The sequence below is a fragment of the Ambystoma mexicanum genome, chromosome 5p (genome assembly GCF_040938575.1).
Source record: "Ambystoma mexicanum isolate Mex_15411 chromosome 5p, UKY_AmexF1_1, whole genome shotgun sequence".
NCBI classification, from domain to species: domain Eukaryota; kingdom Metazoa; phylum Chordata; class Amphibia; order Caudata; family Ambystomatidae; genus Ambystoma; species Ambystoma mexicanum.
This window is the reverse complement of record NC_090930.1, coordinates 298000564-298023976: the sequence shown is the minus strand read 5'-3', so window position 1 is coordinate 298023976 and position 23413 is coordinate 298000564. Positions and strand designations below refer to the sequence as shown.

The 23413-nt window shown below is 43.4% G+C and overlaps 1 protein-coding gene across 1 annotated transcript in view; it reads right to left on the bottom strand.

Moving 5' to 3' along the window:
• Positions 1 to 23413, bottom strand: part of RNF128 (ring finger protein 128) — a 389934-nt gene that overhangs the window by 100373 nt on the left and 266148 nt on the right. Inside the window, exon 4 of the mRNA XM_069612731.1 lies at positions 22312 to 22394. Coding sequence (XP_069468832.1) covers positions 22312 to 22394 — 83 coding nt within the window. The remainder of the gene's footprint in view (positions 1 to 22311; positions 22395 to 23413) is intronic.

Below are 23413 nucleotides of genomic sequence, written 5' to 3'. Positions count from 1 at the left end.
CTTTCAGGGAGGCAGGAAGGCTGTTCCAGAGGGAGGCCCCTGCTGCGGAGAGAGATCTACCCCCAGCTCGTTGCTTGGAGAAGCGGCTGACCCTGAGGTAGTTGGAGGTGGATGAGCAAAGAGCTCGAGAAGGAAGATATTTAGGAAGAGAGAGTTGAAGGTATTTTGGCCCAAGGCCCCAGAAGGCCTTGTGGACAATACAGAGTGTTTTGAACTTAATCCTCGCAGCCACTGGGAGCCAGTGCAGTGATTTCAGTCCTGGAGAGATGCGGTCCTTGGGCTTGAGGCCAAGGACAAGTCTCGCAGTCCTGTTCTGGATGAGTTGCAAAGGGCAAAGAGTAGAGGCAGGAAGATTTAGATAGAGGCTGTTACAGTAGTCCAGCTTTGAGAGAACCAGGGCTCTGGAGACAGTGAGCTTCTGGGGGAAGGAGAAGAAAGGAAGGATCCCTCTGAGGAGGTGTAGCTGGTAGTGTGACTTCTTAGAGACGTCAGATATGTGTGGAGAGAGAGTGGAGTCAAAGATGACCCCAAGGTTTTTTGCCTTGCAGGTAGGCACAGGAAGAGGGCCAAGGGAGGCCGGCCAGAGAGCTGCAGGGAAGGAGGGAGTGGGTGTGCCGATAAGTAGAATCTCAGTCTTACTGGCACTAAGGCAGAGGTCGTTGGCAGCACACCATTCCTCGATGGCAGAGAGACAGTCAGAGATGAGGGAAGGGGAAGAGGAGGCCAAGGGTAGCCTGAAAATGAGCTGGGTATCAACCGTGTAGCACTGAAAGTAGGGACAGAGAGAAGCTATGCGGTGAGCAAGAAGTGCCGGATATTGGTTGAACAGCCAGGGGGAGAGGTTAGAACCCTGGGGGACACCACAGTAGAGAAAAAGATATCAGAGGAAGGAACCCAGTTGGACCTGGGAGGGTCGATTGGAGAGGAAGGAGGTCAGCCACGCCAGAGCCTGACCAGTGATACCCAGGTTATCACGGAGACGATGAGCTTGATGGTGTGGTTGACAGTGTCAAAGGCAGAAGAGAGGTCGAGCAAAATGAGAACACAAGGGGTGTTAGAGTCAAGGTTAGCATTAACTTGTTTGGTAAGAGTGAGCGGTCTTCACTTCCTTGGAAACTTTGATGTCTATGCCGTTGGTTTTGAAGGATTTAAAATGACAGTCCAGTTTATTCAGTTTAGTCTGGGATCTTATGCGGAGTAGCTCTGTCTTGTCATCATTGAGGCATAAACTGTGAATGGCCATCCAGGCTTGTATGGTCAGGCAGATTTCATTGAGCAGTTTAGTGTCAATGTCGTAGTCACCTCAGATAGGGATGAGAATAAGGGGGGTCATCTGCATAGTTCGTGTTGGTGACATCCACATTGTCCAGGTTGTTGAACAGAGGCTTAGTAAATATGTTGTATGAAGTAGGGGAGACATAAGAGCCCTGTGGTACTCCGCAGTTGACAGTGGCCGGTTTGGCTATCACTGTGGGTGCGAATACCCTCATAGTTCTAGTGTCCAAAAATGATAGTATCCAGGTGGTTGCTTTATTTGAAAAATGTGCTGCTGATGAGGTGTTTACAAAAGACTTGAGTGACTAAATCAAAAGGAGCAGCAAGACCAAGTAGCAGGAGGAGGGCTAATTTGCCTTTGTCCTTTAATTTGTCCATTTGCGTTTTTAAGTCAATCAAGGCTGATTCGGTGCCATGACCTGGTCTGATGCAGATTGTCTCAAACCCAGTAGATTGTTTGATTTCCAGTGCTTCTGGATTTGCAAGTAGGCTGCCCTGTCTAGGATTTTTAAAAGAGGTAGGACCCAAGCATCTTATAAATTTGTCTGGTCCGTACTTGTTTCGAAAGAAGCGTTGATTAACATAGTAATGGCATGAGAACCTCGACAGCCTCTTTGACGATTGTTGCCGGGCAAATGTCTCCTTGGCATATCGACAATTTGAGACTAGTTATTTCCTCTATTTCTCGAATAGCGAAATTAGTAGACTTGAATGGGCTGCAGTGATCTGAGGAGGCGTCTTGTGACTATAAATTGTATATCATCTGTCAAACTTAGTTTTTTAGTTTCTATTTTAGTTTGTAGTAGAGAGATCTCGTCGAGAAGTGCTTTTTGTATATTTGAGGACCAGGTTGCATCGTTGGTGCAGGTTTCTGGTGGGGGAGCCGGGGACTCTAGTTCTCTCAGGATGAACAATCTTTCTTTTGTTCGGAGTTCGCTTTCGTGATTCGATCATTTAAAGGTGTCCCTTTTTGTCTGGAGTATGGCAGTTTTGTAACCATTACTGAATAGGTCTTTGTTTAGGTCTAATGGGAACTTTTTCCAATTTGCTTCTGCATTTCTTTTTTAATTACGTAAGGTTTTAACGTTAGGGGAGAGCCAGGTATTAAGATGGACACGTGGTTTAGCTTTGAGCATTTTTAGAGGTGCTATCTTCTCAATGGCTTGGCTGTGAGTATTCTTGTACAGCTCACCTAGTGAGGAGGGGTCCATGCTGGTATGGGTAAGGTCTCTGGTGATAGCTTCTAGGAGAGGCAGTATTCTTTCCTTGCACATTCTTCTATTCCTTTCCTTGCACTGGGAGTGGAAAAGCCACACTACTTTACCGCTATGCCTGTTCCCTTGAAGTCCTGTGCAAAGTACCGCCACCAGATGGCCCGGTGGCTGTGGTGCCTTTTTAAGGGGCCACAGTGGCCGATATGTCTCGCCTGAGGTTGTGGCAAAGCAATCAACTACACGATGGACGCATTGCCCTTTAATGATGCATGATGTGTGTACAGCCCTGGAAACTGCATCTGTGAACCCTAGTTCTCGGACCATCCCATGCTAGATGTATTGGGTATGGTGGGCAATGGATGGGGCGTTTTATAGAAACTATTTCATACTAATAGCCATCAGTGCCTCCAATCCTCCTATATCAAAGTGGGTAAACCCGGATAGACCTTGGGCATCGCACAGAAAATTATCTGTGCACTAAAACCACTTTACCTCACCTTGAGAATGTCAAACTTTCTGCTACATTGCATTTTTCCCAAAATGAACATTTACGGTACATCAAGAGAATTGCAATGTAAGGCCTATCCAGGTTCCCAAAGCCTCCTGTTAAGTAAGTCAATGGGTGGGAGGTGCACCACCCACTTACTCTTTGTGGCAAGCACTGTGTGAAAATGCATGCCTGTGGTACCTTTACTTAGTTCTTTTTTCCCTTCAAGAAAGAACTCCGGGCTACACAGCATCCACCAAAATAAATCCTTCATTAGTGGGCAAACAGGATGAGGCCATTGCCTCCCCCCCCTGCAACCTCACAAAGGTCTTGTAACGCTGGGGTCATGAAGGATAAATGATTGGCCCAAGATGTCCTACCTACACTTTCCAGTTCCTTCCATGAAGGTGTGAGAGCCTGGTTTGTGCTTCGGAAATCCTGAAGAGTGCTAGGAGATGCCAGGTAGTTTTGTCTTTTTCGTTACATTGCAGGAAGGAGATAATGCCGTCAACAATTCGCACAACAACCCAATTCTTTGTGGCATAGAATGAATTTGGTGCAGACTACATCACTCCAATCCTTAGAAGACATTTTCTGAACACTGACGATATATCTGCCTAGCCATGAGCCTCAAAAACAGAGGAGATTTGGAATGTCCAGGCAATAGTATTTGTACAGGTTTTTTAGAACATATGCGCAAGTCATAAGGGCTGAACAAACTACTTTATTGGGACGAATATATTCATCTTGAAGACAATGAAAAAAAGAAATGGTAGCGAACACACCAGTCGCTGCGTCCCAATAGCCTATAAGATGCTGGGCTCTGAAAAGATGTGCCAGGTATTCTGCAGGTTTTAACTGGTGAAATTCCTCTTTGCATAAGAGCTTAACAATCCTTTGCAGAGCAACAGAAGACTTCAAATAACCTCTTCAGGAATATTGCTGGGAGGAGCGATCTTTCTCTGCACTTCCAGGACTATCTAGGGTCGACCTTGCAGTTGTTCTATAAATTCATCTTCCATTAAACTCACTTGAAAAGTGTAGTGTCCTTCCAAATCCAGCAGATTGCCTCAGAATGTTATGCCTACATCGACAACTCATTTGTGGCCCTTACCAGCCAGAATCATTTTTTGGTTTTGTACACAATGTGGGGATCCACCTTAATTTCCTGCAGCAGACAGCAGGGAAGGTAGCTTAGCAGGTTGTGACTGTTGCTGAGATTATGTGTGCAAGTTCTGTAAGTAAATCATATGCTAACACTTGCTTACTCACACTCCCTCTGCAAGCAATACATTAGTCTCTACCTATAGTAGTTCTTAACAGAGTTCTAGGGTCTAGAATTTTGAAAATGAAGCTGTGTATGTAGCATGTACTTACAAGTTATTATAGCAGAATATTTTCCACAAGTGTAATAAAATGGTTAAAGACAAGCCAGACAACTGATCTACAACTCTTTTGGTCTTCAGGTCTGATTTTACGGGTCTGATTTTACGTATGCATTGGGTGTGTGTTGGATATGTTTTACTCTCTTGCAGAGGAGAAAACTATTTTTACTCTCTTGAAATTGTATTTACTCTCCAATTTGAAAACACATGCGTAAAATACTGACAACTCAAAATCTTATCAGGATCACTGGCAGCAAATACCAAGTGGTTAAAGATAACCAGATGGCAATTGTTGCAAATGCTTAACACTACCATAAAGGTTTTCAATGCTATCAAGGAAGAGCTGAGAGCCATTCGACTGATGACTCTTCAGAATAGATATGTCCTGGACATGATTACAGAAATAGATGGAGGTGTTTGTGCCAAAATCGGAGAATCATGTTGCACATTCATACTTTCTCATGATGGAATGGCACCTTGACAGAGGCCATAACATTGCTGACAAAGTTACATGTCCACTTGATAAACTAAGTGGAAGACATTGCTGATGACCATTGGTTTGGATCCGTTTTCTCATGGGTTCCACAACGGATGGCAGACATTTTCAAGTTCCTTGGAGCCCTGATAGTGATGGTTTTGCTTGTATTTTGTGTGATCAGGATAATAATCTCACAGTGTAAGAAGACTGCAAAGAAGCCAGTAGGAATGAAGATCATGATTGAGGTTGAATTAGAATGGAAGACTACGGAACTGACAGATGAAGAAATTAAAGACTATGTGAACGCCAGCATTCATGCACCTGAAGGAATGAAGTTCCTGTACCCAAAGATCCACAAAAAAGTGTGGGAGATGGATCTACTGCAGTCCAAATGGACAATGTGTGCTTATGTCCTGGAATAAAGATGAGCATGTGAAATAAGCAGGATGCCTAAAAGGAGTCCTAAAGATATGGGTCCCAAAGAAGCATTTCTTCAGACAAGAATGTCTAGATGTGAAGGATGATGGGAGAGTGGGTGATAGTGTAGAGGTGGTGCCAAGTACCCCCACTCAAAGCTCCTCCCCATGATGCCTATATGTTGGGAGCCACAGTGTGAGACACGTGCAGTACCAGTGAAAGTACCTATACCGAAAAGAATCCTGGAAGTAAGATACTCATTGAGAAAGCATATATGCACTCCCGACAATATGATGGCCATTTGAATGAAATCCCAGAAGAAGTGTGAAAAACGAGCAAAAGAGAAGATTGATGACGTCATGCGAAGCAGAGCTGACGTATCCAGAGAAGAGACAAGAGGCTGAAGAATGTAAGCATTCTATGAAGATCTAAGGAGGAGATGTTAAAGATTAGCAACATTTCAGCCTCCAGATGAAGATGCTCATGTTACCAAAACGATGAAGAAAACGTCATTTTAGAATTGTACAGCGCAACACAAGTAGACAAAGTATTCTTAAAGGCTGGCTGTGTAGAAAATAGATTGCAGCAATGCGCCAAAGTATATGCATAAGAATGTATAGACTATGGATATTCCACAACATACTTTAGCAGAGTTTGGCCCCAGAAAGTAGACGCACTTTTTCAGTGTGGCGCAGTTGGAAAACAACTTCATACCGGAGGTAGATTCAAGAAGAGCTTGGCGGCCCAGTACCAGGAAGTCAAGGCCACCGTGAGCTTGGATGTTCATTCTGTAGCTGCAAAACGTGTGAAAAGAACAAACTGTTTGAGGTGAGAAGCAAGAACATTGAAGACATAAGAGGTTCATCATTTAATAGTATTTCAAATACTGAAAAGCTCTGAAACATGCCCTCTAAGTCACATGGATGGATGAAAATAAATACTGATTGAGCTGTATAGAAACCAAGAGACAGAGTATGCCTATACTCCCTTTTATTCTCAGGCACAGAGAACTTTTCCAAGGCCAGTTATCAAAGGGCTAATTGACTGGCAGACCGCAAGAGTGATGATAGATAACAGGCTAATGAGGTGTGAAGCTATGGTTATCACCAGCCCACTAGCACCTTGGTGCCAGCCCGCATGCTGCTAGCATGTGTGTAGTAGTACACAGGGGTGAAAGGGTGCCAACCAATTGTAGAGGGACACATAATAGAGAGCCCTATAGTTTGTATAACCAATGTGACGTCGTGTATTTGATGACATTCGTAGTGACTTGCACTAGAGGAGGGCTTACTTGCCTCACCTGATGTTAGAGACCAATCAACTTCCCAACAAGTATGGAACGTATATCTAGATGTTCTGATTAAGCCAATCACTTTCCCCAGTAGTTTTTTGTAGTTTGCTATGTAGATTGATGTCAATGACGACGTGTTTTTACTATAAATGTTTTATTTTTTATGAAATTCCTTGAGTGAGAAGATAGTGCGGATTAGTAACTCCCTGATTTAGACAAACGATATTAAAACAGACGTACTTTGCCAACTTCCTGAGTCAGTCTGTTTATTGATGTTGGAGTATATTCTGCATCTCCATCCATCTCAAAGTATTGCTACCTCGTCTTAAAGGGTATAGTGTTGGGTACACTGGTTCAATATCATGATTCAAATGTTCTTAGTCTGCTGGTCAACAGGGACAGCCAGAAGGGCCAATTCTTGGCAAGGGGGACGGCGAGGTTCTTTTCCCAAAACACTCACAACCGTAATGTCTGTGGCACCTCCAGACACACATAACCCTAGTCAGCATCCGGGTGTCCTCGATCTCTGGTTATCCTCAACAGACAAGCTCCTCGGATACTCAAGCAGCAAGCATTTCTTCTGCTACCAAAGAAGCGGATTGTCCCTTCTAGATTCTTCTGCCTGGACTCCTTTGGAAGGAGGCTCTGAAACATTTGATCTCCAACAATATAATCAACAAAGTGGGTCTTTCTCACTCTGTATAGAAAAAAAGTGTATTCTGAGATTAAGGGGCTCCCAACTTGGGGGCCCACCATCTTTACAGCAGTCACCAGGTGCTTCACTTCTGGCAGAGTTAAAGGATTGCAGATGCTGGCATGCTGCAATATTCATAATTGTGAAAGTGAATCTTACTGCACCCAAGGGCCCACCATATCCTAGCTCCACCCATCTCCTGACTAGAGAACAAGGGGAGCACGGATGCATTCATTACTCTCTTGTCTTAATTCCCCTATGCTGTACAACCTCAGAAAGCATGCTGCTGATTGAGTTCAATATTTGAAATTTCCTGTTATGCTGAGATGGGTTTTATTGCTCATTACCCCACACTCCAATCTCCCATTACGTTATGAGGTTGGTACCCCATTAACAGATGGGTGACTCACTAGAGGTCCACCGAACACAATTGACTGAAGAGATGCTAGCACTGCAATGACCCTTTCAAGATAAACATGTTGAGAATCAACATGTGGAGAAAACCAATACGACATGTAATGGGCCTAGAGGACCAAGTAATAAGTCTCCAAATTGAAGGCTGCCGACCACCCTCATCACAAGACTTAAAACTTGACAGCTGATCTTTTCCCCGTCCCATCACAACATTGTGACTAAGGACCTCAACCTCATGAAGAAGCTCCTGGGCACAGGAATATATTTGTAAAATAAGGTATACAATCCTGGGCAGTATATTCGCTTTATTCAGAGAATGGATAATGGGAGTTTAGGGCACTGCACAATCACCCCCTCAAGCTTGTCTGCTGCCTCATCATAATTCAGTAAAAGAATCTGTGCAACATCCCTACAGACTATGTCCCAAATATATCACACCTGACCATTACTCTGGTTAAAACAGTAATGTTTGCCATTCCTCTTCAACAACTGATATTGAGGAAGTCAGACATTCTGATACACACACAGCCCTAACTGGTCCCTAAATAGGTTGACATCTGAAATCATGAGTGAGAAAGTACGCAGGGATGCTGCACGTTGAGCCGAATATCATCTGCATACAGGGAAATAGTTACTTTGTGTAAGTAAACGTGCAAGACCATGGCTTAATGAGCTTCCCTTGCCCATGCAGTTAGGCATTCAAACACTAGAACAAACATGGGCGAGAGCAGCCACATTGAATAGCCCTTTCTATCACAAAATCCTCAAACATGGGCCTGTAGTGCTGGGACACGTACATAAAACACCACAAGAGAGAAAGTTGCTCGCCAAGCCCATTCTGGATTTCTCTGCATCATGCAGTACTGTAACAACTAGAACGTCTGAATCAATATGGTAAAGCAAATTAAACGGGTGCTGCAGGCTGCATGATGTGAACCTTCTGGGCATGAAACCAGACTGATCCCACATGACCAATAATTGCATGGATGGGCCTTACCTAGAATTGCATCATCAAGAATTATTGAGGAAATGGGGGGTTGGAGGGATAGGAGGCACAATACTTGGGAGGCTTGTCCTGCTTCAGAGCTCAATGTGTGGAGTTAGGTAATGACACCTGTTAAGTTGTCACTTCGTACATAGCCATAAACACTTCAAGATGGGCCTTGTGAGATTCGATTGATAAGCCATCCAGCCCATGGGCCGTGCCACCAATCAAACCTTTGACCACCTGGACAATCTCAGCAGAGTGGAGTGTTAGGTTTCTATGGGACATAACCTACTTGCACTAGAGTAATCTGGCCCAGATTTAAGTACATTCGATAATTGTCCTTCTCTAGTCTTGTTGAATAAAGGGAGTCAGAGAAACATCTGAAGGCATCAGATGTTCTTATAGTGTAGTGAGCATGTGGCTTAAATCAGGCCTGCCTAGGCTACCTGCTTGTCCCCCTGAGGGAAATCTAGAAATATAGACATCAGGGTGTAGGAAAAATACTTTGTTTTTATGTAGTGTCTGTGTTACACATAGTCAAATGAGAGCTAATCAAGTTGCACTCCTAATTTTTACACAAGAGTATTTTTAAAGATATATCCTGAGAGTTATTGGTTTTAAGGTGCAGAGGAGATAAATAACAACCCTGGCATATAGGTTGAAAAAATGTACACAATAGATCAAGTTCCCAAATGTGGGAACTCCCGTCCTCTGCACTCTATGGATGGCTCTGTAAGGAGTCCTTATATGTTTATTTGTTAAATAGATGTTTCAATAAATTGATTTGTACAAAATTGTAGGTAATTTGCTTAGTAACATATATCCATACATGTATTAATACACATTGACACAGTTAAGCATTTTTAGCAAAAATCCATTGATTTATTAGAAGCCCAACGCGTTTCGTGAAATAATTCACTTCTTCAGGGGCAAATTGCATAATTTTTCTTAAAGTAATCTCGAAGAAATAATATTGAAGTAGATGCATATTAGTCCCAATAGTTCACAAAAGAAAATGTGTATAATTTCCAACAGCAAAAAAACTTTCAAGGACGATCCATATATATCCTATTGTCGAGTATCTCGTTAAGTTGACATAAATTTAAACTTTAAGCAAATCATACAGTGGTGACCAGTAGTAACCATTTAGCTATATCTTCACGTTCAACAATGATCACATTGACATTTTTATGTTGTAAGTAAATTACCTATGGACAAGGTTCCATTGTTCCAAAATGTTCGCTGTTCATCACAAAGAGAGAATTGTCAGTCTCCTGTACTGGTAGTGAGATCTTAGTCCCTAAACAGTTAACTAGAAAAAGTGGAAGACGGGGGGGACAGGGGGGGAAATTCGTCAAGATAAGAAATCCTAAATCTAGCTATCAAAAGATTAGAATAAATTAAAAGTGATGACTTACCACCTAATGTCAGAAGAAGATGGTAAATTGAGTAAAAATCACTGCATCTTTTAGAACCTTTTTGTGTAGGAACAAGCGTCCGGCCCAAAGTGGGCAAGTTCCAAAATACCAAGAAGTCCGGCTTAAGTAGCACAGATAATCCCAGAGTACTTACAATTCAATAGTCTTGTGGTGTGTAGAGGTCGAGATTGTGATCTACTTTCAGGACTCGCTAGCCAATACTGGCGTTGGCTGTCCTTAAATACCCATAAGATGGCTGCTTAACGTCAGGCGTATGCGCGTCAGAAGACGCATGACGTCACAATGTAAACATGAATTGTAAGTACTCTGGGATTATCTGTGCTACTTAATCCGGACTTCTTGGTTATATACTTAGTCCACATTTTGGTTTATTCTTAGGTATTTTGGAACTTGCCCACTTTGGACAGGACGCTTGTTCCTACACAAAATGTTCTAAAAGATGAAGTGATTTTTACTCAACTTACCATCTTCTTCTGACATTAGGTGGTAAGTCATCACTTTTAATTTATTCTAATCTTTTGATAGCTAGATTTAGGATTTCTTATCTTGACGACTTCCCACCACACCTCCCCGTCTTCCACTTTATCTTGTTAACTGTTTAGGGACTAAGATCTCACTACCAGTACAGGAGACTGACAATTCTCTCTTTGTGATGAACAGCGAACATTTTGGAACAATGGAACCTTGTCCATAGGTAATTTACTTACAACATAAAAATGTCAATGTATTGATCATTGTTGAACGTGAAGATATTGCTAAATGGTTACTACTGGTCACCAAAGTATGATTTGCTTAAATTTTAAATTTATGTCAACTTAACGAGATACTCGACAATAGGATATATATGGATCGTCCTTGAAAGTTTTTTTGCTGTTGGAAATTATACACATTTTCTTTTGTGAACTATTGGGACTAATATGCATCTACTTCAATATTATTTCTTCCAGATTACTTTAAGAAAAATTATGCAATTTGCCCCTGAAGAAGTGAATTATTTCACGAAACGCGTTGGGCTTCTAATAAATCAATGGATTTTTGCTAAAAATGCTTAACTGTGTCAATGTGTATTAATACATGTATGGATATATGTTACTAAGCAAATTACCTACAATTTTGTACAAATCAATTTATTGAAACATCCATTTAACAAATAATTAAACATATAAGGACTCCTTACAGAGCCATCCATAGAGTGCAGAGGACGGGAGTTCCCACATTTGGGAACTTGATCTATTGTGTGTTACACATAGTAACAGCCGGAGCTCCAGGATGAAAGGTGGGGTAGCCCCATTGTGCCGCACAGGTGCAGTGAAGAGAGAGTGGACCGCATTGGGAGAGCGCGGCATTGAGGAATGGCAGTGTCCCTATGGCAACAGGGACGCATCCTGAAGAATTTAAAAATCACTGAGCTTCGACGGTTACAATGGGCAGTACTCCAAGGCTAGGGAGGATGGGGCCAATGGAAAGGAAGTCACAGTGGTGCTGCAGTAAAAGATGGCCCAACATGACCGGGTCACAGGAAAAAGGACAAATTAAGTTGTGGGGTCATGCTGTGAGATTGGGTAGCGCCACATGAGGGATGGGGCCACCCAGAAGAAGTAGGGGGATTAGAATTGAGCAGAGGATTAAGAAGGGGGATGTGTGTAGTGTTGGGTAGGTAAGATTTGAAGAAGGGGAGAAGGTGTGTGTTGGTTCCCTGTTGTGAGCCAAGTTGGAGAAGCAGCAGCCTGCCAGAGGCTGTCTTCAGGGTGGGGCCATCTACTGGCCCTGCGCTACATGTGTGGTGCCAGGTAGAGGTTAGGGGTCTGTTCCATCAGTTCCACCCTATGGGTCTCCCTGCGAATCCTCTACGGGGAGGTGGGCTGACAGGGCAGATCACTCAAAGAACTCACACCAGGGGGACAGAGAAGAGTGTTTATGGATAGGAGGAAATGTTTAATAAGTTATCGTGTTTGTGTTTGTATAAAGAAGGGTCCCCGTTGCGATCCCTAAAAATTCCATCTTGGTGTCAGTGTTCCATTGGAGTAGATAAGGTAAGGACTCGGGGCGTAACCCAGCTCCTGATTGAACAGCGATTGTATTTGCAGGGTGCAGAGTGCCCCTTCCTGTGCAAATTTGTCTTGGGGTGGAGGTGATTTGTTCCAGTGAGGACTGCCCCTGGCCTGGGATGAGGGAGGTGTGCACCCTTGCCGCAGCCAGGGCCAGAAAGCAGGGGCTACAACAGGGACATGGAACTAGCCAGAGTTCTAACCTTACCAATTTCCATTTCCATCTTAACCCCGCGACCAAGCATGCCAATGTTCTATCAGGACCCCTCCTCCCCATATCATTGCACGCATATCTCTACCAAAAAAGTGTACCCACTGCCTCAGCAACATTTCACAACTCCTCTCCGAGTCCTGCAGTTCTGCAAGTTTTGCAAGGCATTCCGACAACATAATCAGCCTTGAGATCCATCAAAGTGCCCTCTTAATCTATCTCCTAAGGACTCAAGAACCTCAAGTTAATTTGAATAATATCCCGTGCACCGTACAACGTTCTCAAAGCATTTGCTTGGTAACAACATTGCCCATATGCCTATTAATAGCAACAATATGGTATTCATTGAGCACAGACCTAGCTACGGGAAGCAACAGAGCGCTTTCCAAGTCCTAGAGGAAGGAGTGGAGGGGGCAGGAGAGTACATGGCATGGAAGCAGATTGTAAGGCATCGGTATAAGGGAGTGGGGACTGGACAACAGGAAATGGGGAGCAGATTTTCCAATCTCAGGTTAGGTAGGGAGTGGAGGGCGTGGGCCTAGGTATTAGGGAGGAGCCATTTCTTGAAGAGGCGAGTCTTGAGCACCTTCCTGAAATGTAGAAGCAAGGGGGTGAATCCGGCATTGACTGGGAGAAGGTTCCAGAGTCTGGAAACTTTGACAGAGAAGACGTAGCTTCTAGTTCTTTCCTTCCTGCCGTGGCAGAGTTCATGTCTGCACAGGTCCTCAATTCTGCTGGTTCAGGGGCCTCAGGAGATGCCGAGCTTCTCATCAGGGTAGCTTGGAGACTAAAGGGCAATGGCCTTGTACATGAATCAGCAGAATTTGAAGGAGATATATACTTGCAGCTGGATACATACTTGCAGCTGGCACCAGTACGTTTTGAAGAGGATACAGTGATGTGTTCAAATTTGCTGAGACTTTTGATGGGTCATGCTGCAGCATGTCGGACACATGTCGGGGGTGCCAGAGTAGTTGCTTGAAGGCCTTCCAGGAGGGCACTGCCAGCATCCAGGTGGGAGAGGACCAAAGCTTTGGCAGCAGATGGCAAGTTGTCTGCTGGGATGAAGGGCTTTATTTACCCGATGGGGGCAAATTGGTACCAAGCCATTTGTGTCTTCTTGTGGTCCTTGAACGAAAGTTGTCCATCAATTTAGAACCCAGGAGACTTGGTGCTGGTGGTCAGCTGGGTTGTGAAGCTTTCAAAGTTCAGAGCAGAGAACCAGGCCTGAATGTCATGGTGTTTGGTTTAGTTAGTCAGCAGTAGGAGTTCGGTCTTGGAGGGCTTGGGCTTCACGTAAGCACTGGACAGCCAGAACTGGAATGATGAAAGGCATGCCTTTAGTCTGTGGAAATCTTTGATGGAGGCTATCTGGAGGTGAAGCGGTTTCTCATCTGCACATTGGTGGATGTGAATGTTGGGTGGATGTGGATGTTGTGTGGAGCCAGAAGGGTTAAGAGTGGTTCGATGTAAAGGTTGAAGATCAAGGGGGAAGAAGATGGATCCTTGTGGGACTCCTCATGTGATGGGTAGAAGTTGTGATCTGGAGGAACTTATTCAGAGAAATTGGTGGAGTTAGCAAGGTAGGACTCTAATCACCCAAAGACAGTCTCACTGATCCCCATGCAGTGATGTAGAATTTCAGCGACTGTTTGGTGAATTACTGAGTCGAACACTGCTGAGCAGTTGAGGAGAACCAGAGGAAAAGGCTGGCCAGTGTCGAGTGTGTTGAGGACATGGCGAATCACCTTTATGGTAGCCATTTCCATGCTGCATCTGGGTCTGAAGCCAGATTGGTAGAACTGAGGGAGGTTGCTTGCATTATGCGACTACTGCTTTCTCAAGGATCTTACCTAAGAGGGGGAAGAAGGATGATGGGGGCGATAGTTACTGAGGGCTGTGTAGTACCAGTGTTGGTTTCTTGAGAAGCAGGAGGATTTGTCCAATCTTGATGGTTGAGGGGAAGGTGCCTTCAGTAAGGGAGCTGTTGGTGATTGCCAGATAAGAGTAGTGCTTCTGTAAGAAGGCGCCCCCGAAGACAGAGGAGGGGAAATGTTGTCCATGTACAATATAGGCTCGAGGGAGCAAGGGTGACAGTTATGTCTTGGATGGTAAGCGTCTTGAAAGCAGTCTAGTGTGAGAAACCTGAAGGTGAAGAATAGTAAAACAGAAGGAGATTGCAAGGAAGGAAGTGCCCTTGACCTTTTCTATGAGGAACCTTTGCCTTTATGAACCTTTGAGAATAGAAAATGTAAGAGCAGGAAACAAGGCTGAAGAATTCTGCATAGTGTCTCGGAAGTATCCGGGTCTCCTGTGTCGATAGTCAAGGTGGGGAGAATCGCTTACCGCCGTGGTACTGTCCTTGGCTCCTATGCACAATCGGAAGTCTTCAATGTTAATAGCGTAAAGAAAGTTGATGTGTTGTAGATGAAGCTATCTGTAGCCAGGCGCAGGGAGATCAGCTGAGGGCTTTTGGTTAAAGCAAGTTTGTGTTAAAAAGTTACATGGAAATTGGTCCAAGCCCGGCGGAGATGACTAATTGAGCATTGTGTTAAGAGGATCGGAGCCTGGCTGAGGGGGATCTGAGGTGAATACTGAATTGACTGAGAAAATTGAGTACTTGTGAAATCCTAAGAGGAAAATAACTGTTTGTCGCATTAGGCACTCGGAAAGAAGAGACTTTGAAAGGCAAAGAGACTTTGGAACAGAAGGCCTCAATGCCAACGATTGAACTGTATCCTCATGTTAGAGAAGCCAGAGACTGTGCTGAGCTCCAGTGTACTGCCTTGCCAGTGCTGAAAACATACATGGGGAAGGAAGGCGAACAGCCTGAACATGCAGACATATCATTTTGTGAACACTTCTTTCTTGTTCATAACACTGTTTCCCCACACTATTTGTATTTAGAGGCAAGGATTGTAATAGGTTTATTAGTAGAGGCCCTTTTATTCGGACAAGACACCACTAGGACTGCTTTCTAATTATTTGATGGTCGTAGCCTACTCCCACCTGTAGATTTAGGATTAGATAGGCGTTTCTCAAACCCTTTTTAAAGCTCAATAAACACCCTTGAAATGTGGCCACCTGTGTTTGTCCTAATGTTGATACCATGCCTTCCTTACACTAGGCAGTGGTGTTTTTTGTAAGATGGATATCTATGTGACGGCGGATAATATAGATCTTGTTGATTAAGAAAGTTCATGGCGGTGGGTATTTTTTATGGAGTGCGGTATGGGTGGATGCTTTCGGAGAGAGGGTTGATAAAATGCTTGAAGGCTTTGAAGACGTTTTTTGTTGGCCTTTGCAGCAGTGATCAGTCGTCTTTCCTTCTGAAGAGTGGTTCAAAGTGCAAGGTCTATCAAAATGGTGCCTTAAACCTCTAGCTCTTGGGTCATGATGTGACGAAGGTAACAATAAATCAAAGCATACCAGTGAATGGTCCGATGATTACCATGGCACCAGAGTATATTCCACCATCGCACGGGAAACACATTTAGAAGTCAACAAAGTCAATACTAGAGGGTGTCTTTCTGCACAGATGAATAGAACGTAAATCTCTTCTCTATGCTGAAACCTGCAAAGAGCTATCAATTCAAACTGCTCGAAAACTTGTAGGATTGTTCTGGCTTACCTGGACAAAGTCCACTTTGACCCCCAAACCTGTCCAAGTTGACTATGATGATGAATTGTAAATTCCCCAGAAAATAATCAAGCAGTTTTTTAGGTACCCAATCCTTAAATACAGGGCTATCCCAATTCATTGCGTACACGCTCACAAGTAAAACATGTGCGTCTAGTAAAAACAAACCATCCATAAGGCCCACCCCTGCTCACTATGACATTTTATACCAACTTTCAGAGTGATTTATCCTCAAAGAGCGTGAGCTGAGAAAGAAAGGTATCCCCACTTTGTAGCAAAGGTACCATGACATTCAGGAACCTGGTGTATTTCTTAGAGCAAGACAACATCTTGACATTCCATATATCCCATAACCTTCCAAACCTTGACTGGGTGATTCAACTCCTGTATATTCCAGGAGAGTAATCGCACACTAAGCGTGGATGTACCTAACAGAAGAAGAAAAAAAAGATCGTCACTCATCCAACACAAAGTACTGCTCATCACACACACCCCACAACATAGCCAATGCCAGATCCAAGAAATGGCAAAACCTATCAACAAATCCCCCACCACCACGGAATAACCTCAAGGATCAGTGCTATCGTCAGCCAAACCACCTCTCAAACACCACACACGTCCTTAAAAACAAAAAAAGAATGGAAGGTGGAAACACATTGGAAAGAGCTAGATATCCCCAGATATAACCCCACTGTGGGATGTTTTTACCCATGTATCCAAGCCCTACCATAAAACTGTGCAGTACTGGCATGGAAAACATCATGATGGCCAGAACTCCCCAGAGAGTGCACAGGGAAAACATGAAGAATAGGCTGCCACCCATTTTTGCCTATGTTGTGAGCACAGGAGGGCACTGCCTAAAACGACAATTGGGCTACACACACAGTAGCCTGAAACCATTGGGAATGGCAATGCCGATTACCAAAAAGCAACTCAGAACTGTGGGGAATTCATTTTCTTAATCCCAAAAATGGTTGCAATACCGGTACTCACCACTATCAGAAAGCCGGCGTTTTAAAACCACCAGACTTTTGTGTAAAACTGAACAAATGAAACAAAACCAGGCCAAGGAAAGACTTGCTAAGAGGTGGATACAATGTAAAACTATATTCTGAAATGACTTGAAGGAAGTAATTATTTAATGTATATGTAAACATTGTCAGTTTGATTTGAATGTAGAAAACTGGGAACAAAAAGTGACATTTAGCTGAAACCTGGCTTAATGAAACTGGATTCTGCCCGACAACTACCTCTGACAGGAGTTGAAACCTGCTCAGCCACTCTTCCCAGGCCTAGCTGCATCCTGCTGCCCCTTGCCAAAAGGAGTTGACACCTCTCTGATTAGATTAGGGGAGGGGCACCGCAGGAGGTTGCACAAAGCCTTGTCCTGGACTCAGGCAAATGTTATATTGGGGGCGTCGTAAAATTGCTTCCTCTTGGGAGAAACTGGGGGGCAGCTGTGCCTCTGAACAAGCTGGCTTGGGGGAAGTGGATAAACCAGTTATTCCACCATGTGATGTGGGAAGCCACATCCCTTTTTGACCAGAGCATACTTTTAAAAAGATGGATAATTCATAGTACGGACCTGTAAAAATTATATAAATAATATCATTATTCTTGTGATTTTTCTGTGCACATTTTAAGAGGTGTTAGGACCCTGTGGTATGTTCCTGGGGATAGTAGCCGAAAAAAGGTTGTTACTCCAAATGCATGCATGTTAAAAATCTGACACTTTATCATCTGTAACCCATATCCCTGGTGCACATTTGTGTAAAATCTGGAAAGGTTTAGAGGTCGTTATCTGGATGAAAAGGGGAGAATTCTGTCATCAGTGGACACGACATCGTACAAAGACAGGGATCGGATGGTTTGGTGCTACAGAAAATATGTTAACTGGACCTATAATATTAGAAAAATGGTACATAGATAAATATGTATTTGGGTCAGAAATAGATGTGTGCAAATTGACCAGGGGAGGATCCTCTGACCCATAAACAGACCTCATCATGATGACAATCCATTTCCTTCCCCCAATCATGGGAGAGGGGAGAATTGGGACAATGACAAGTAGAGAGGGGCAGGCTTAGCTAGGCCCAAGCACACACCCATTTTCAAAACACATAAAAAGAGACTGCTGGGACAGGTAGAGACATTCAATTCCATTTGCTGCGGAGCATGCTGACCGACGACTTCACATCCAGAGATCCAGACTTCAAATTCATCAATCTCCAGAACCTGTAGCAGAAATTAACTCCATAATTTGTAGCAGAGAGGCCTGAATCCACCAGCTGAATCCTCTTCAGCAGGCCTCAAAACCAACCAAACTATTCAACAGCCGGGCGAGCTGTTTGAATTTTTGCCAAGAATTTTTGCAAGAACCGGTAGCAGTATCCAGAAAGCAGTGCTGTATCCGGAACCCGAGAGAACCACAAACCAGACCGTTGTGAGCAGATCCGGTGCTTGACAGACCCAGAGAGCAGAGCTGACCCAGATAGCCGGGACTTCAGAACCACCCACCGGAAGTCCCGTCCAACCTGACCAGACCGTGACGAGGCCTATTTCAAATTGATATTGTGAGTACCTAGCAGAACTGTGCAGAACCAATCTCTTAGTTAAAATAATCTAATCCAAACTATTTTAACCTAAGTAGAACAGCCTCCTAGAAATCGTGTCATCTGTCATTTTTAAAGCTGCACAACTGTCACCTGTCAATTCTGAAGCTGCAAGCTGTCACCTGTCATTTTGAGTTTTACTTTAAATCCGAAAATCTACCTTTATTAAATCGTCCGTATCTCTTGAACCGTTTGGGCTAGGAACAAAATGTATTCCTGGGAAAAATACCAGACTTCCACTTTTGCGCTCCAAATATAAATTTTATTTGATTGATTACACAGTTGATTCAATACATTGTTTCTCAGTTGTGAGGGTTATAAGTTTCACCCTCAGTTGATTCAATACATTGTTTCTCAGTTGTGAGGGTTATAAGATTCAACCTCTACACGTGTTTCACCTTGCTTGTGTTGGCAAGGATCTTCAGGAGGGATTTTTAACGTATAGTTATGCTAGTTGGAGCATAAGAGAAAAAAGGAACAGAAAGGAAAAAAGCAGCAAATCAATGCTTTATAGAGCAGATCATCATCAGGTTCACCCTATTCAAGTTTATTTATATACGGTACCTACTTACATATTTTGGGATTTCCTTGTTAGTGCTAGCTTCTGATATTACATCAATTTCCTTCGTCTCATTTTTTAACACAAATTCGTTGTCTATATCCAAAGTTTTCTGAACAATCTACAAAAAAATATAATTTTTAAATGTGTAGTTGATGTTAGCGTGGCCGTTTGCTTATTACAGTTGAAAAGTAACATCTTCTTTAACAAAAATAAGTTCTGCCATTTGGAATATGCTAGGAACGAAATGTAATCGCGAGACACGCACTCGCGGAATTTACAGCGATTTGCGATTTGGTCCGATTTCTTCATCTGTAGAAAACAGCAGCTTTTTTCTTCTTCTCTTTGCTAAAATTCGTTTGCCATCTGCTTATCATTCATAGAGTATTGTTAAAGTGAGCCTGAACTAATATAAAGTAACCATCACCTACCCTGAACCTCTAGAGGGAATTAAAAGCAATTTTAGCACCTTTTCACTTCCTTGCGAACCACATTAAAGTAATTCGCCTGTGTTTAAAACTCATCCCTGTTTTCTCTAAGCTTGCTGGGGGGGGAACTGAATTTCGTATTGTATTTGATCGCATTCCTGAGAACTGTGTGCTCCTCTTTCCATCTCCTTCCATTTCTTACTTTGCATAGGGGAGGGGGGTGAATTGCCAGAGAAAAGTGATCAGATTACCTTTTGCTAAAATCATAACAAGTTATTTCTGTACAGCATTTTATTCCACCTTGCATTTCCTTGAAACCATCAAGCATTTTCAGCTACCTCATCCTCTACACTACTCCTAAGTAACCAAATCAGTGTACCCCTGTAACATTATCCATTGTTGATCACGGTCGTATTCTGAAGTGTGATATCAGTTATCAATTTATTTATAAATTGTGATAGATATATATTGAATTGTCCAAATAAACCTTTTAAATTTGCAAAACAAACCTACTTCTTGGCTCAGTGGGGTCAGGGGGATTCTAAGAGGGGGGTGTTATACAAGGGTTGTCATCCAGAGTACTGAACTGAATATAAAAATACATCAATAAGGGTTTTCCTCAGCATCCCAGACTAGGCATTGACTTAGCTGTAGTGTTGATTGAATATCGCTTACACCACCTAGCACTACCTGCTAAAAGAAGAACATGGTTATAGCACCTGGATCAAGGAGGGAAAGAAAATGCAAGCATTTTACAGGGCCTCATGAATGTTGAGTTTTCGGGGCTCAGCAATCACTCACCACCCAAAGGAGAGACCATCAAGAAAGCCACTTGCTTCCTCCAGAATGGAAAATAAATATATTTCCATTGTTAGTCACTTCTAAAAAAATATTCTCCTGCAGTTTGAACATGGTGGCCAACTTAAACAGTATTTCTGTCCTGGGAGTTCAGGAGCAGGTTATCTTCTAGGGTTGGAGTGGGAGATCAGTGAGCCTTCAATGAGAATCAGAGGGGGTTATAGGAGGGACAGGTTTGTGAGTCAAATACTTTCTCAATCAAAGTCCATGTTTGCGAATGTCAAGAATTCAAAACTCAGCGAAAATAGGTGTTAATCAATCCCAACCTCCCTTGGAGCTCATCATTCTTCACTTCAATGACTTCCATTGGTTTTGACAGTCTCATGGCCTCGTCTTTGGAAGTGTTCCAAACCTAGTCTTCTGCAGACATTCTATATTTGGCAGCCTGATAATCGAGACATCTGCAGGAACTCCACAATGCAAGACGCCAAGGTGAAGAGTTTTGTACTGATGGCATTAATGGCAATTTTGTGGCCAGCAAACGTTTCCTTACACGCCCACCCCCCCCCCCCACACCCCCATCTCTATGGCAGCTTGTCAGCATGCATTACCCACATGAAGGGTTCTGCTCACCTCATCCCCCACACTTTGAGAATCTACGACAAAGGATGCAATTCCTTGCCCATCTTATTTCCACCATCAAATGAGAGTTTAGATTGACCCTTGTCAGACTTACCCATGACCATAATGGTTGGTGGGATATAGACTGGGTCTGCACTTTGAGGGGATGGGGGCTATGGAGGGTCAGGTGTTTGGGGGGAAAATCAATGGTGCGTGTGGTGAACTAAAGAAAAAAGGATAAGAGAAAAAGTGCAACCAACCACCTGCAGGATTAGGGAGAGGCTCCACACTTAGATGGCCACCTCTACCATACGGCCTGTGGACGTGAGAGAAAATTACTAATTGAAAGAGGGTTATTGGCACCACAGTGAAGTTATCTGCTGAGAACTCATACAAGTGCAAGATGAGAGGCACGTCACGAAGGCCTCCAGCTGGAACACAACAAAAAGATCATTTGTACCAATGTCAAACTGCCACCTGCACACCCCCTCCTCCTCAGGCCCCAGTGAGAAGTAGCTCAAGGTTTAGATATGACCAGGACCAGTGGCCATGTGACACAGAGCTGTCCAGAGTCCCAGGGAGCATGGAAGCAACAGACATCCACTGCCAAGGCAGACAGAACCTTTCCGCACCTATTGGCTGCCTGCGAAAGGTCAGGGTCACATGGATGTGCAGACCGTGTCACCACAGGCTTGTTGACAGAATGTTTCCAGCTGGCTCACAGGGAAGAAGAATGGGGCAAGCCTTTGGCACTCGGGTGTAATCCAACCCACACACTCAGAGCAAAACACACAGGGATCCAGGCAGGCAGCAGCACGTGGAGGAAGAAGATACAGAATCCACAACAGGCGCAGGATAATGGAGGATGGCAGTTGGAAACAGAGGGTCGGAAAGCCTAAAGACATTGCAGCCATCTTGCTTCAGGCATGCTTGCACCCCCCACTATTAAATGGATTAGTAACACCCCCAATTACAGCACCTAAAAAAGGCAGGATCGCAACATAAACCACAGATTAAAATGCATCTTCAATTTAATAGGACTGACAAATATCATGGGAAGCCTTTCCAGTTTAACATTTACAGGTGTATTAGTTTCACAGATGATATCATACACATGGGAATAAAGCAATTCACTAGTTCTTATCATAGCTGTAAAATTGCAGCTAAATTTAGAAGTGACTAGCACCCACAGTTTCTTTTGTATAAAAAAGTAACCTGCAGGAGGACAAACTAAAAAATTGAAAATGTTCCACTTGTTGCTGTAAGAAGTCAGAAAATGGTTTAATAAAATACTTTTTTCACGAGTACTTACTTGCAAGTTAAAATGCGGACCACATCATTGGGCTTGTAGTTATCAATGCACACCGCACAGCTGTCTCCTTCTGGGCCCACCTCCTAGACAGAGAAACGAGTCATCAATGAACCAGGTTACAACATTGCAATCACTCAAGTTTGCACTGTAAAGTAAAGGATTTCACAAAAAAGGGTGATGGCCAACAATAGCTCTACATGTATTCAGCCCTGCAAAATCTCCCACCACACAACATATTTCCCACAAGCCTATAAATCGCTGTGAAATATTTCCCACTTTAGACATAGTCTGGGTTCACTGAGCAATCAGGCCTAGGTTTAGAAGTTTAGTAAGAACCAGATCATTTCCCCCTTGAAAGCGGATGCAATAACAATAGTAGACAAGACTAGCAGGAAAAGCCATTAGATGGGATTAGGAATAAGGCCATCAAGCAGAATTTTTAGGTTTGACCCCCAAACAAAAGATCAGCAGTGAGCTACAATGGTCAACTGACACTGGGTAGCAATATTTAGAGATCCCAGGCACATATTAATCTCATGTAATGTTAATGAAAATCACCAGATTGGATTAGAAACAACTATCTCATGCAGCGCTAAGAAAAATTCCACAACAGACAGCTCAAATAGTTTTGCTAAAAGACGTCTCCACCCTCCATCAATGGTCCTGCGTGCACTATCCAACCAACCGTCTCCTTTGGCATATTCCAACTGTAACCAATCCCATGCTCTGACATTCAGTTCCACACCCTCCTTCCACTATAATCTCCAAAACAAGTAGAACAACATACTCTGGACTCAACCCAAAGGTGCATTCCACCATGCCACAGACTAGCAATCCTCCATCCACCTTTTAAAAATCACCCACCCTCAAATCTGCTTGAAAACAGCACCAACTTCAATCCATACCCTCATAAGCGCATGTCCACTTTCTCTTTACACCATCCACATGACCACAGCATGGACGGAAATAGGAGGGTTGTCATCAGGGTGCTTACGGGCTGCGAAATGGGGGCCTCACAGTTAAGGTGGCATAGCTTCCAGCAGCTTTTCCATTTTCACCCATCTTAATGTTCCCTAACTAAAAAATGTTTAACTGAATTTCA